General features: G+C 42.9%; 1 protein-coding gene across 2 annotated transcripts; it reads left to right on the plus strand.

The window, feature by feature from the left end:
• Nucleotides 1-867: 867 nt before the first annotated feature.
• LOC148389655 (splicing regulator ARVCF-like) lies at nt 868-13,601 on the plus strand. 2 transcript variants are annotated; one of them, XM_088392629.1, is made up of 16 exons: nt 868-994; nt 2,387-2,500; nt 5,772-5,951; nt 6,833-7,362; nt 7,444-7,922; nt 8,000-8,183; nt 8,299-8,416; nt 9,134-9,305; nt 9,761-9,778; nt 10,395-10,522; nt 10,588-10,738; nt 10,992-11,184; nt 11,249-11,360; nt 11,534-11,618; nt 11,965-12,044; nt 12,710-13,601. In XM_088392629.1, exons 1-16 carry the CDS (start codon nt 932-934, stop codon nt 12,800-12,802), a joined length of 2,700 nt encoding a protein of 899 aa, XP_088248755.1. In that variant the 5' UTR covers nt 868-931; the 3' UTR covers nt 12,803-13,601. The 2 variants fall into 2 exon arrangements, with proteins under 2 accessions (XP_088248755.1, XP_088248756.1); XM_088392630.1 differs by having other exon boundaries at nt 7,447-7,922.
• The last annotated feature ends 93 nt before the right edge of the window (nt 13,602-13,694 follow it).

A 13,694-nucleotide genomic window follows, 5' to 3' on the forward strand; every position in this document is an offset into this window, starting at 1 on the left:
CCCACTAAAAAGTGTGTAGATACCGCTCGCTGACCTAGATTTGGGCGGCTGACTGCTTTGCTCAGGGCTCATTGATATGCTTGATTGTCATTTCCCTGCATCTCCCCTCTTCCCCCATCACACAACACAAAGCTGCATTAAAAACACGCTTGAATGCGACAAATCAAAGCAATTAAGATGTAATATTTTTCCTACCTACTAAAATATACAGTGGGACCTTTTGGTGTATTCAAGCCAAGTATGACCTTCTGCAGTGTTAATATGCAGCAGTGGCCTCATATGAAAGTGCACACTCGCTGATTGTTGTGTGTTTGTGTGTGTTAACAGCCTCAGTTGTTCATGCCAGCCTGAGCACAGCACAGCAGAGCAAGGGCATTGTGTGTATGTGTGCGTTGGTTTAATTAGGACAAAAATCTACACTGGGTCCACAGGAAAGAAAAGAATGAGAAAGACCCTGCGGAGTCTGTGTGGGCTTTTCATCGCCATTAAACTGCGCTCTGATGTTGCAGTTATTCGCTGGCAGATTGTCATCATGCACTTGTTACACTCGGCTGATACATAATGAGAAAATATGTATCATATTTTATATACACAGATAAATATGATACGTTGGATATGGTATATATAGATTAATAGTGCCTAAAGTTCCACTCACTTTTGCACTTTCACTTCATTTGATATCTTTATTCTTATTTTTAATAAGCGTAGAGTGACGTCAGCATTTTTATAGCCTCTGATTGGTTCGGTTAAATAGCGCTGATTGGTTGAATGCGCGCATTCATTTTCAAGGTATACTTTTGATGATGATGAATTTTATTTGTTTCAATACTTTTCGAGAAAAAGTTGACTTTATGAGGCTAGGTTAATCAATAACGTTGCTGATTTGCTTGTTTCAACACGGAAATAGAATTTGGGGTACTTTCAGAGCAGCATGTTTACAGCTAGTTTGCACAAGAGTGGAGTCCTGCTTCATCTGCGTCAGCATCTCTGCATGGTGAGTATGATGTATTTTTTTTCAAAGTTATTATAATGATAAATATTGATAGTGAACGGCTATACTGCAGTGTGGAAAATTGGAAAAGAAATGTAGCATTTTAATGGTGAGGGCCTCTGCCCGCCATCAAATTCTAATGTGCTTTTCTTCTGTTCAAATAAATGTGTTTTGATGATGATAAGCACAATGCCGAGTGTGAGAAACAAAAGATCAATTGCATGCAATTCTCCGTGTTTTGTCATTCCAGTGAAAGGAGAAGAAAAAGCACAAGAAGCAAAAGACACATTTGTGCATGTAGTCTGCTTGTCCCTGAATCAAAAAGAACTACAGCAAATATAGAGCTTGACATGCCCTTCATCTTTTTTAAGGATTGGGGAGGCGTGCAAAACATTTCTTTTCACAAATCCGACAAATTCCAGTGGAAACATTCCACTGCACATATGGAAAATGCTCATTTGTGATCGAGTGTGATCATATTGACAAAAGTTTTGGTACGCTTGTCTCTTGATCTAAACAGGCATGTTTGACTGAGTTTGCTTTTTTTGATGAGAAAAAAATTAAATAAGATACTGGAGGCAGTATTATGCAAATTCTCCAGACACTAACAGAAGAATAGCACTTCTTGTATTTTAAGTAACTCTGTACGATGCTTGCAATTTTTCCCAGAGGATAAAGAATATATGCCTCTATTGATTATAAAACGCAACTATCAACGCTAACCAATTAGCATGTCAATTGTGCTAGCCTTAAGCTAGTGGGCTATTGTTAAGGCATTGACTCTAATTCTTAGATAGACAGTGCTTTTGATGTTGGGATTTCAGATAGAAAAAAATGTGAATAAGTGAGTTTGTGAATCGTGGTTGGAGAATATGCGTGGGATGACCGTAGTGCAAGTTGTGTTTCCTCTCCATGGATGCAAGTTGCCATGTTCATCCTCGCTGCCTCGCAACCAAACTAGAGCGGGCATCTCCGGGGCGCCAGCTGCATCTGCTTGCGAACCCTTCGGGAAGCTTGTGTGTGTTAGTGAGTGTGTAAGTATGTGTAATTGTGTGTGTGAATTTGATTGCTCCTATGTGTGTGTGAGCAGATTGCAGGGTAGGTTATTTTTTTGCACTCACCCTGAGCCATTCCACACTGTGGATTCAGCACCTTGCTAATAGCGCACGCATTAACTGCAGCTCATATCAAGAAGGGAGGTGGGGGGGGGGTGGAGGAGGTGGGGTCCCCTAACTCCCACCCCTTCACATTTGTGTTGGACAAAATGTGTGCATGCCTTTGCGTCTGCCTGCAAAGTGTGTGTACTGCTGAGGGAGGGTGTGCAGCAGAGAGGGAGGGTGTGTGTGTGCGTTTGTGTGCACTGGATGATGTTTGAACTGCCTCACATGCTCACAGGCAGGAATTAGGCAGAGGAGCGAAGGAGGAAGAGGAGGAGGAGGAGGCACCTCGTGCATCAATCTGCAAGGGAGAGCGGAAGGAGGTTCCACCATGCCTGCACAAGTCAAGGAGGTACGTACGTGTGTGTGTGTGTGTCCTCCTCTTCCTCTCCTGCAGAGATGGGAGCGTGTATTGTGCCGCTGTCATGCAGGAGGCGTCAATTGCCTGCTGTTCGATGCAGTCTCCTTGTGTTGCATGAGGAGGAGGAGGAGGAGGGCATGATGCTCACATCTTCATCAACTGTGTGTGTGAGTGTGTATGTGTGTGCAGAGCGCATAAAGAAATACAGGGTGCTGATCTTTAATTGTGTCATGAAATGTTGCCCCAATAGGTAGAGATGGAAAGGAGGAATAAAATAGTGCACACACATGCACTAGATGAGTGTGAGTGTGCTGCCATGATGGATCACATTAAATCTGACCATGCCGCATTTAACTATTTGAGGGCAAGACAAGCAAAGTGGCAACAATGGCAACTTTTACTGGCTTTTGGCTCACGGAGGGCAGAAAAAGACGCCATTGTATGTGTGTTGGGGTATGGAGTGGGCTGTGATGGCAGTACGTATCATTTATGTTGCGACTTGGAATGCTTAGGATTAAAATGTACTAATATATCTTTTTTAATTTTAATTTCTTCTTTTATTTATTTTTATTTTTGATTTATTTTTGAAAATTTTATTTAAAGTGCAGTACATTTGATTGGGATTTTTGTATTTACTTTTTAATTCAATTAAAAAAATCATTTTTATTATTTCCTGCTAATCTTTAGTCATTTTCTTCTTTTCTAGTAGATTTGAGTTAAATTGCCAACATAATAATTACTGACTGCAAAGGCAATTTTCCACAATTCTTCATTTAATGAATTTCTCATGAAATGCATTGTAGCTTTTTCTAATTAATTTCACGGCATATTAGACGACAGATCCTTTGCTTCCCCACGAGGCATTCAAGGTCCAATTTTGTTTCCGAATTCCCGCATTGTTACGTTGGAGGCGTGTACGTCGCTCGACAACGGATGGCGGCGCAAGGAAACAAGTTGTGACATCATCACGCTTGAGTGAAATGAACAATGACACCATGACCGACTGTTCAAGCTAATATGCACGAGTTTTTCTTCAGGATTTATGCTGACTCTGGAGTTTATATATGTTAGCCATGCCCTTGAGCTGCATACTAAAAGTTTATCTAATAGACTTGCTGCAGCTGGTTTCAATAAAAATCCTCCGAATTTTCCCTCATCAGCATCAGCAATGGCAGACTAATGCTTATCTTTGTATTGGTTAAAAAATACATGAAGAGGACTTGGAAAAATAATCACGTTAAATCATAATATTGAGCCGGAGGGGAAAAAAATGTGATTGATTTTTCCCCACCACTTGATTTTTCCGAGTTCTCGTCAGATTGTGAGGGATTGTCTCGACCTGTTTGGACTTTTTAGTGACGCTGCAGTGGCTTATTTGAATAAGCTTTGACTCAGAGCTGGCCCGGCGTCCCCTCCGGAGCTTGACTCATCAGTCCGAGGGGACAAGAGGGGCCCTTGTCTGACCAGACGTTATCGCCCCACCAATCCCTCATCATCCCGTCTACAGATGATTTTTTTTCCTTCCCCCTCATAAAATACCCAATCAAACAACCCTCGGAGGTTTTTTGGGTCTGATGGTTACAAGATACTCCACATTTGGGTTGAGGGGATGAAAGGAAGAAGTGAAAGCTCTTGTGTTCTTTTTTTGTCATGCAGCAGAGTTGAGTTGGCCACTTTAGAGCCGCGAAGCGAGGAAGAGAATGAGAGAGGGAGCGGAATTGGTGGATTGGATTAGCTTTTAGCATTTTAGCCACACGCTTGTGCACTCTATTGCGCCTCTGTGCATATAAATGATGAATTTCACATTAATCTGCTTGTGACCAGTGAGATTTTGTTTTATTTAATTTTTATGACCACCTCCAATCTGTTTTCTCTGGCAGCAAACCTCACACTGAACAGTCTCATGATAAAGCCAGACATTTTTTTTTCCATAGTTTGTCCTCATTAGGGTTGGCCTTGTGCTGGAGCGTAGGAAAAAATCAGATTTTTTTTGCTGATTTTTGGCAGTTACCAATTTAAAGTCGACACACATGATTTGCTTTCATGGGCCACGATAAATGATGTGGCGGACCGAATCTGGCCCTCGTGCCTCATGTTTGACACCGATGCTTTTAGCATTTTCAATTGACCTTAGCTGACTTTAGGTGACAAAAATGGCAGACTTCCTGGATTGGTCACGAGCCAATCGCAAGACACAAACAAAGCAGTAAAACAGGTCAAAATCCAAAATGGTGGGCCACTGCTCACCTGTGCTGTGCCTGCTTGTATTAAATTTAAATCCATATAAAAACAGAGTCAGTTATTTTCCCCCGCCACAGCTCCATCTGCTGGATGGATAGCACTAAGCCTTAATATAAAATCAATGCAGCATATTTCTTATGGAGCTGTCAGGTGTTATTTCTTTTCACATTTGTCCGGGAAATGATATCTTAGACTCTACGTTTACTACATTTAATCATCCCTCACCGTAATGGTGTCATGGATCATTTGTCCTCGATATTCAATGGATGCAATCAAAAGGCTGTCAAGAGTGAAATGAGTGGAGCAGACAATCAGATAAGGATGAACTCGTTAGTGCTCCAAAGAAGTTTTCCTCCCACATACACATCACGAAAAAAACAAAAAGTGACACCTATTTAACATTGATGGACTAGGATTTTCTAAATCCTCATCGGTAGACACAATTAATTAATTGATTAATTTAACTGGACCTATAAAAAACATAATGTGCAAAGACTTTTTTAATTCCATTTTTTTCCTCAGGTGCTTCATTTTTAATGGGCCTTCAATTGTGATAAACCACCAAATAAATCATCTTCTACTTTCTTGAAAAAAAAAAAAAAAGCGGGGTTTTCACATTCATTCCCCAGAACAAGGATGAGTCAGTTGAAGTCAAACCGTGCAAACGTTGCTCTATAGTTGCTTGGCTATTTCTTTGGGATAAAAAAAAACCAAAAAGATATTATTTTTCTTTTCTCGCAGCCCTGCTAGACGTTTCCTGTCATTTTGAATTGCTATCAAAAGAAAAGAAATGTGCTCAGCCGAATCACTGTGCAAAGTTTGGCAAAGTGCAGCGAAAGGACACGTTTGTACGCTTTCGGTATGAAAGTTCAGTAATAGCTTGTTATGCCTCTAAAAGGAAGAACACCACTTTCCCAATGTTTATCCGTCCGATTGCAAAATGTGTTTGTGCTGACAGGGAAGGTTTCAAATGCTGCTGAGCTGTCATCCCTCAACTGCTCATCCATGTGTGTGTGTTTAGGAGGAGAGCTCAGAGGGGCCTCCTGCATTGTCACCCTCGCAGGTGAAACATATGGCGGCCGATTTGCCGTCAACCAACAACAACAACAACGACGAAGTGGACACGTCCGTCGCCTCCGCCATGACTTCCACCAACGATAGCTCCACCGAGGCTGACACACCCCTGCAGACCGACGTAGAGGTGAGCCGCCCGCCCGCTCGCTCGCTCACTCATGACTGATTGCATTTGAAATCAAAATCAACTTTAATACAATTCACTTCAATTTATTCAGTCCAACCACTTTAACTAAATTGGACTGAACTTAATTCAAGTTCCTTAAACCGGATTAAAGTCCACTTTTGTTGACGTCATTTCCTTCCCGTTAATATTTTGTAACATATGAGTAAAGTACAATAAAATGACTTTTCACTGAGACTAATTAAGACCCCCGCTGGTGGTCATAGCAACCAACTGGTGTAAAAGCAAAGCATTCACCCGGCAATCAAAATCTAAAAGCAGACATATTTGTCCATTTTCATCGTCTATGGAACATTGGCTGGACCTTGACATTTTCATTAGATTCAAACATAAACTTATTTTCAATTAAGATGGGGTCATTACTCCTTGGCAGCAGAGAGGGTCTCATTAATTAACGGGAGCACGCATTAAGCGAGGCAAGATGATGAGATGAGATTGTCGCTATGGGAAATAAGCAGGAGCTCACGGTACAGTTCAAATGTGCCATTGCAAGTTTCCTATGTTGAACTATGTAAATTTTTGGGGTCAAGGGGCATATTGGATTTTTAAAACAGACACATCAGTTAGGCATTTAATTAATGATTAAAAAAAAAAAATTAAAGTGTGCATGCAAAATGAACAAGCAAGATAATTCAATTTCATTTTTTAATTAAAAAATATTTAAAAAGTGAACTCATTAATTATTCATGAATAATAAAATTTCTCAAAAAAGACATTAAGACTCTTGCTAATGAAAATCCGGTGGGCCAGATTACGGAATGGAGTGGACCTTATGTGGCTCCCGCTCCACACTTTGCCCACCTGTAACATTTCTGGGTTTGTAGGAGTTGAAGGCTGCGGATCAGGAAGTTGACCAGAAGCCAGAAGAGCTGAACCTTCATCCGTTAGATGCGCCAGTCCGAGTTGAGCATAACCCCCCCGCAGAGGAGCCGATTCCTGACATTGAACCTTCTCACGCACCCATCACAACAGCCACTCAGCCGGTTCCCCAGACTACAGACCCTCAGCCTGCCAACCCGGACAACCGGCTTTACGCCCTCCCTGAGGGCTACAGAGCCTCCGGAGGGGATTTACGCGCCGGCTACGGCAGCCTGTCCCGTGGCAGCAGCGCCCTCCGCGGCTACTGGCCAAATAAGAACTTCCAACCTGGGGCGCACTTCACGTTGCCCTTCCTGAGGGACAGCTACGCTCCGGCGGGATTCAGCAGCCCGACGGGCAACGACGGGAATCAGTCGGACAACGCCGTAGACATGAGGAACGATCACCCGGCGGCGACTTACGCCACTTTGGGAGGGATTCACAACTTGAGGCCCATTACCACCATGGAGCTCCTGAGGGAGCCCTCGAGAACCAGGTTTGTCACATCCCCACATATTTATCAATAGGTCTGACTATCAACGTGTTGTTGGATGAATCTATTTTTGTGTTCCTCAAGAAGCGGCTACGACGAAGCCTTCATGGCGCAGCTGGAGGGCAACCTGAACCCTTTCTTCCAGGCCATGTGCCGAGCGCAGACCTTGCAATTTCCCCACAAGCGCAGCAGCATGGTGAGCCTGGACAGCATCCGCAGGGACCCCCGCTGGAGGGACCCCAACCTCCACGAGGTCATCTCCATGCTGGGTCACCCCATGGATCCAGTCAAGTCCAACGCCGCCGCTTACCTGCAGCACCTGTGCTACGAGAACGACCGCATCAAACAGGAGGTCCGCCAACTCAATGGGGTGCCCATGTTGGTGGACCTGTTGGACCACCCTAAACCCGAAGTTCACCGCAAGGCATGTGGAGCGCTGCGGAACATATCTTACGGGAAGGACCACAACAACAAAATGGCTATTAGGAACTGCGACGGCATCCAGGCTTTGGTCCGACTGCTGAGGAAGACGAGCAGCATGGAGGTCAAAGAATTGGTCACAGGTACAATTTTAGTATCGTGAAAAACTCGTAGGTTGAGTCACTCGTATCCACAAGCGTTTTATCTTCTTGGCTTCCAGGTACCTTGTGGAACCTCTCATCGCACGAACCCCTCAAGATGACGGTCATCAACCACGGCCTGCAAACGCTCAACGAAGAAATCATCATACCCCATTCGGGCTGGAGACGAGAACCCTGCGAGCCGTCAAAGCGACACAGCGCCGAGTGGACCACCGTTTTCAAGAACACGTCGGGATGTCTGCGGTAACCTTGGCTTGCCTGCGAGCAATAAATAATATGCGGCCGTTAAATTTTTGTGATGGATAAGGATTTTCTCGGAGGCGAACGCTTTTGATGAAAGACTATGTCGTCGCCGTAGGAACGTCAGCTCGGACGGAGCCGAGGCCCGACAGCGGCTCAGGGAGTGCAAAGGACTCGTGGATGCACTCCTGCACGCCCTCCACTCAGCTGTACTCAACAAGGACACGGACAACAAGGTCGGTCGACAAAAAAAATTCACTGGGGATACCAAAAACGATGATAAAGATTCATGTTGAAATAAATCAGTGCCGCCGCGTCCCCCTCTATCTCCCTCAGCGCTTACTTGATGTCAGTATCGGTGGTTGGTATCGGCAGCCTTCATCAGTACCCGATGACATATGGGTTGGCGTCCATTTTGTCTTGTGAACAGCCAGCTGGTTTAGCCTCCAGCTCACCTCTGCTCTAAAGAGGACAAGAAAATGGAGGATAGATGAAGTAGCTGGCAAAATTGACCATTTACTGGGTCATCGTTTGATTCTTACTCTAGTATGGACATTTGCTTCTTTAATAGTTGGCTAGCAAATGATGGAAGTTGATGCCAGAGAATGAAAGAAGGGGCTCGGAAGGGGGGCAGGAAGTGTCACATCTCATTGCAGTGATGTTGTTTTGGATGCGAGCTACCAGAGGGGTGGGAGGGGAGGGGGGGCAAATGTTAAAATCCTATTGGCTCTAAGTCAGGAAGCATTACTTTTATGTGTCATTAAAGCATCACACTCCATCAAGTTAATTGAGACTATGCGCCAAGGCTGCCAAGTGCAATGTGCTCTGCACGCATGCACGCAAGCAGGCAGGCGCTATATCGCCATGCTGCAGGAAGGCAAATTAACGAGACATTTCATTGACGACGGTTAACAGAGGACAATTCTTCTTGTCCCTTATCTTCCCCTTTTTAGTCGGTGGAAAACTGCGTGTGCATCCTGCGAAACCTTTCCTACCACGTGCATAAGGAGGTGCCGGGTGTAGAGCGCCTGCAGGAACCTCACGTCACGCAGATTATGAGGTCGGTGGCGCCACACCGGAAGAAGAACAACGAGGCTGACTGCTTTGGAGGGAAAAGACCTAAAGGTTGGTGCAGGCCATAACATTGATTGCCATTATTATTCCACGCTTCCGGGAAATTCATTTGCCAAACTGCAGGGGGGCACATCTTGTTGTTTCTTCACTTCAGTAATAGCATAGTATGAGGTTTTTGTGGTTGGAATAATGTTAATTTGAATAAAAAATATAAAGAAAAAAAAAAAAATGTATATATACAATTTTGAATTCACGCAACTTCTTTTTTTTTTTTTTTTTTTTTTTCTTACAGTGTAAAGTCATTTCCTTAATGTGTGCCTGTCCTCTGTCTTGATAGAGGTCAGACAAAATTAGATTACTTAATGATGGGGAAAGTAATGACGTCATAGATTGTCAATAATAATGTCTTTTAATTAAGGCATATAAGCACTGAGAGTTTCTATCGAATGTTTAGCGTCCACTCTAATCTCTTAACATTTGTCTTTTCTTTCTTTCACGCTCTTCAGAGGAGTGGTTCAGCCATGGTTAGTACATTTTTCTTATATATTTTCCATTTTCTGACATTTTATTTTATCTGTGTGGGAAGCAAAAGAGAATTCCACACCGCATATTTAAATATTATAATAACTATCGTCACCTTTGTACAGTAGGTGACTATCAAACACAGACGGTGCCGGCCGGCCGGCTCGCTTGTTTGCTTTGTATGCATGGCGCTGCGGTGAGCTGCGAGCGAGAACTCGTTGAAATGCAAGACCACGCCTCAGCACCTGCCCCGCTCGAGGACACTTGCATTACTGCAACGGAACGACCCGGCAGCTGAAAGACCACCACTATCCCCCCCCCCGCCCCGGCCTCGTCCATATACTGCAATTTCCACCCCTTAGTTTATTGTTCAAATATCTTTTGTCGTGTTAAAATGTGTCTGGAATGAGATGAGTGCAGATGTCATCCCACGCTGAGGCCCCGCCGATGTAAATCAAACATGTTGCACTTGTTTGTTTGGCAAGCAAGCAGAAGTGTCTATTACCAACGGCCATTTGTGAGCAGGAGTAACCCGATAAAAAAAATGATACCTTTGTTCGAGGTGGAAAAAAATTCAAATGATTTATCTTTTTTTTTTTACATAATAAAAAAATGCAGGTTTGAAGATGCTGTACCAGCCCGAGGTGGTGAGACTTTACCTGTCTTTACTCGGCTGCAGTCACAATGCCAACACCTTGGAGGCAGCCGCCGGAGCCTTGCAGAACCTCGCCGCCGGCCACTGGACCGTAAGCGCACGCTTGCTTCTCCACATACCAACGAGTTGCCTTCGAACTAGCTTTTCTCTTCATAGTGGTCCAGCTACATTCGAGCCACTGTGCGAAAAGAGAAAGGTCTGCCCATCCTGGTGGAGCTGCTGCGCTCCGACGTGGACAAGGTGGTGCGAGCGGTCGCCATCGCCCTCCGTAATCTGGCCATGGATAGACGGAATAAAGATCTCATAGGTAAGTGCCGGGAGGTCTTCTTCCTAGGATTTATGTTCATAAATATATTTATATTCATGCCTGCGGCACCAGTGGACATAATATTTGTGAGCTAGTTCTTAGTTTGCTAGTTAGCTAGCTTCTATTGAATTGGCTCAATTAAATCATTATGATTAAATGATGATTATTATTAATTATTGAATTAACGATTGGAAATTTTATTTTGAGTCTGTGTGCACTCTTGAAAATGTTTTTTCATCTCACTGTTGTGTAGGCAGCTACGCCCTGAGGGACCTGGTGGCCAACCTGCCGTGCGGCCAACAGCGACCAGCCAAAAATCTGGAAGGGGACACGGTGGTGTCGCTCCTCAACACCATTCACGAGATCATCACTGACAGCCAGGAGAACGCCAGGGCGCTTATTCACGGACACGCCATCCAGAAACTGGTGGCCATCAGCAGGTCCAGGTGAACCATTCATGAGGGTTTTTCGTTTTAGCCGGGTGATAAATGCTTTTTTTTGTTGATTCAGTCAATCAACACGTGAAACCAGGGCAGCCTCCCATGTGCTTCAGACTATCTGGACCTACAAGGACCTGAGGAACACCCTCAACAAGGCGGGCTGGAATAAAAGCCACTTTAAGGTATTAATGGATCCATAATATTGTTGCGCAATTTTAAACAGTTCACTCTTGAAAGCACTCGGCAAATCACAAGCCATTAAAAACTCAATTTTCTGTAATAAATAACGTAAAGTCTTCTTTATTGTAAATACACCAAAAGTGCTTTTTTATGATATTTTTTTTTTCTTCCAAAGCCGACAACAACCGCAGTGACGAAAAAAAAAAGTGTGAAGCAAAGCGGCGATGACATCACTTTGCCTCTCATGGACAAATCCCAAGGTCAGCTTTTTCATGAATATCAAATATTTGATAATCTTCCACCAAAGCGAAATGAGCACTGAGAAAGCGGAGTTCAAACAGACCAGATGGGGGGCTGAAGTTATTAGGGAGGCGTGAAAGCAAGGTCACTGATGCACAGACGTGTTAGCACTGGACTGGCTGCTTGCCAGAGTTCAGAAGTGGGAGTAAGTCACATGTCATGGTATTAAGGCATTCAAAACAACTTTGGGCATTTATATTAAATCAAACAAAACCTAACAACAACACCAAAATGCCATAAAATGGCTTATTCCTATTTATCGCAACTACTAGTACATTATTCCGATGCACCACATTTGTTTTTCAGATGTGTTTTCCAGCACTTTAGAGCCAAATGACAGAGTGGAAGATGGAATGGCACCTGTTGTTGAAAGAGATCCTCTTCCGGTAAATAATTTATTGTTTATCATACCAAATTTCCATTTGCAGTGGTGCCTTGAGATATGAGTGACTCCACTTATGAGTTTTTGTTTTTATACTAACCATAGCTAGAATTTTTTTTTTTCCTTTGTTCAACCAAATGGCAGTCCGTTATCTTAATGCTAACTTCAAATAGTATTTTTGTTACACTGTTGGACCCATTAGGTTGAACACAAATGATGAAGCAACACATGTAAACAGACAATGTTACAGTACTCTCAATCATATATTCTTTATCCTCTATAAAGAATGGAATATTAAAGAATAATATCAGTGCCGCACTGATAAGCAGACAAAAATGTAGCTTGATTTTTCAATTGATGCACTGTGACAATTTTTTTTTTTTAATTCACTTTAATTGTCATCTTTTTACTTTTTTTATAAAGTGTAATATTTTGGAGTGGTATTAACTCTCTTTAAACTACCCAATTTGCGGGAGAAATTCATTCCAGTGGAAAAAAAATAATCCTTGTGTTTTGTGCATGGTCACGGAATAAATTAAAATTTGTATCTCAAGGCACCAACATGTTTTTGCATACGACTGCTGCTAATGCACTATTGTGTCGCCAAGCCTGTTTGTTTACGCCACGTCCAATAACGTTTGCATATCTGTCCCTCCCACCCCCGCGCAGGCGATAAGCGAGAGGAAACACTTCATCCGAGCTGGCAGGCCCGCCGTGGGCCTCATGGATAACAAACCTCCGCCGCTGGACTCGTGGGTGTGAACGCCACAACGCGGCCATTTAACAGTCCGACACCACCGCACGCGGTAGAGACACTCGCTCTCGTGGCCCACATGCACATTTATGCAAATCGAGCCGACGTGTCATACCAACAATTCCAGTACCAGTAGTTTTTTTTTGTTTTGATGCTAGGAAATGACGTGCCAAATATTTATCTATGAGATGCTTATTTGTTCATAGATGTGATGGGATTCCCATATATAGAAGGACGATCATGTTAAAAAGCATCATGTAAAGTAGTCTGAAATATGCAAATGGCGGTAGATGTAAGACTCCAAAGACAATTTAGTTTCAACACACACGTAAGCACTTCAATGAGATTAAGATGCTAGTTTTTCATTAATTAAAACAAAAAAATATTCTATCTTTAAATGAAATATTATCATCCAGATATTTTGGATCTACTATGAAATATATATTAGAATTACCGTGATTGTCAAGGGTGGTGTTGTATCACTGCCAAAATAGATCAATAATAGTTTCCATTCTGGTAATAATTACTTAAAATATAAATAATTATGAATTTGAGGTGATTACTCACAAACTGGCCCCCGTCCATCTTTGATTCCTGAGGTAAGATGTGTAAATGTGTAAACAAAAGGACTGTTAATAAGCTAAATGGATGCATTTATATTGTGATATTTATTATATAATAGCCATGTTACAAATCTGAGGTCAATCGATGGTCCTATACGTTCAATACAAAATCTGGTTTGTAGCCGCTCGCTCCCTTTTTGCATTGCAATGTTGAATGAAAGTAAACTATGTGCAGAATTTCTCATTTTTATCTGTCTTATCTTTTACACCCTTTGGGTGAGAAAAAAAAAAGTTCCAAGAGAGACCTTTAATGGCTTTAATTAGAATTAAAAGTAAA

Source organism: Syngnathus floridae, chromosome 12, assembly GCF_059516105.1.
Source record: "Syngnathus floridae isolate MCC-2025c chromosome 12, RoL_Sflo_1.0, whole genome shotgun sequence".
Classification (NCBI taxonomy): Eukaryota; Metazoa; Chordata; class Actinopteri; order Syngnathiformes; family Syngnathidae; genus Syngnathus; species Syngnathus floridae.

Bases quoted from the DNA above. Each gene is read 5' to 3' on its own strand.
- LOC148389655 (XM_088392629.1), top strand. From the start codon at position 932: ATGTTTACAGCTAGTTTGCACAAGAGTGGAGTCCTGCTTCATCTGCGT. The intron at 11,361-11,533 runs GTATTAATGGAT...TTTCTTCCAAAG, and splicing joins GGAATAAAAGCCACTTTAAG to CCGACAACAACCGCAGTGAC. The intron at 12,045-12,709 runs GTAAATAATTTA...ACCCCCGCGCAG, and splicing joins TTGAAAGAGATCCTCTTCCG to GCGATAAGCGAGAGGAAACA.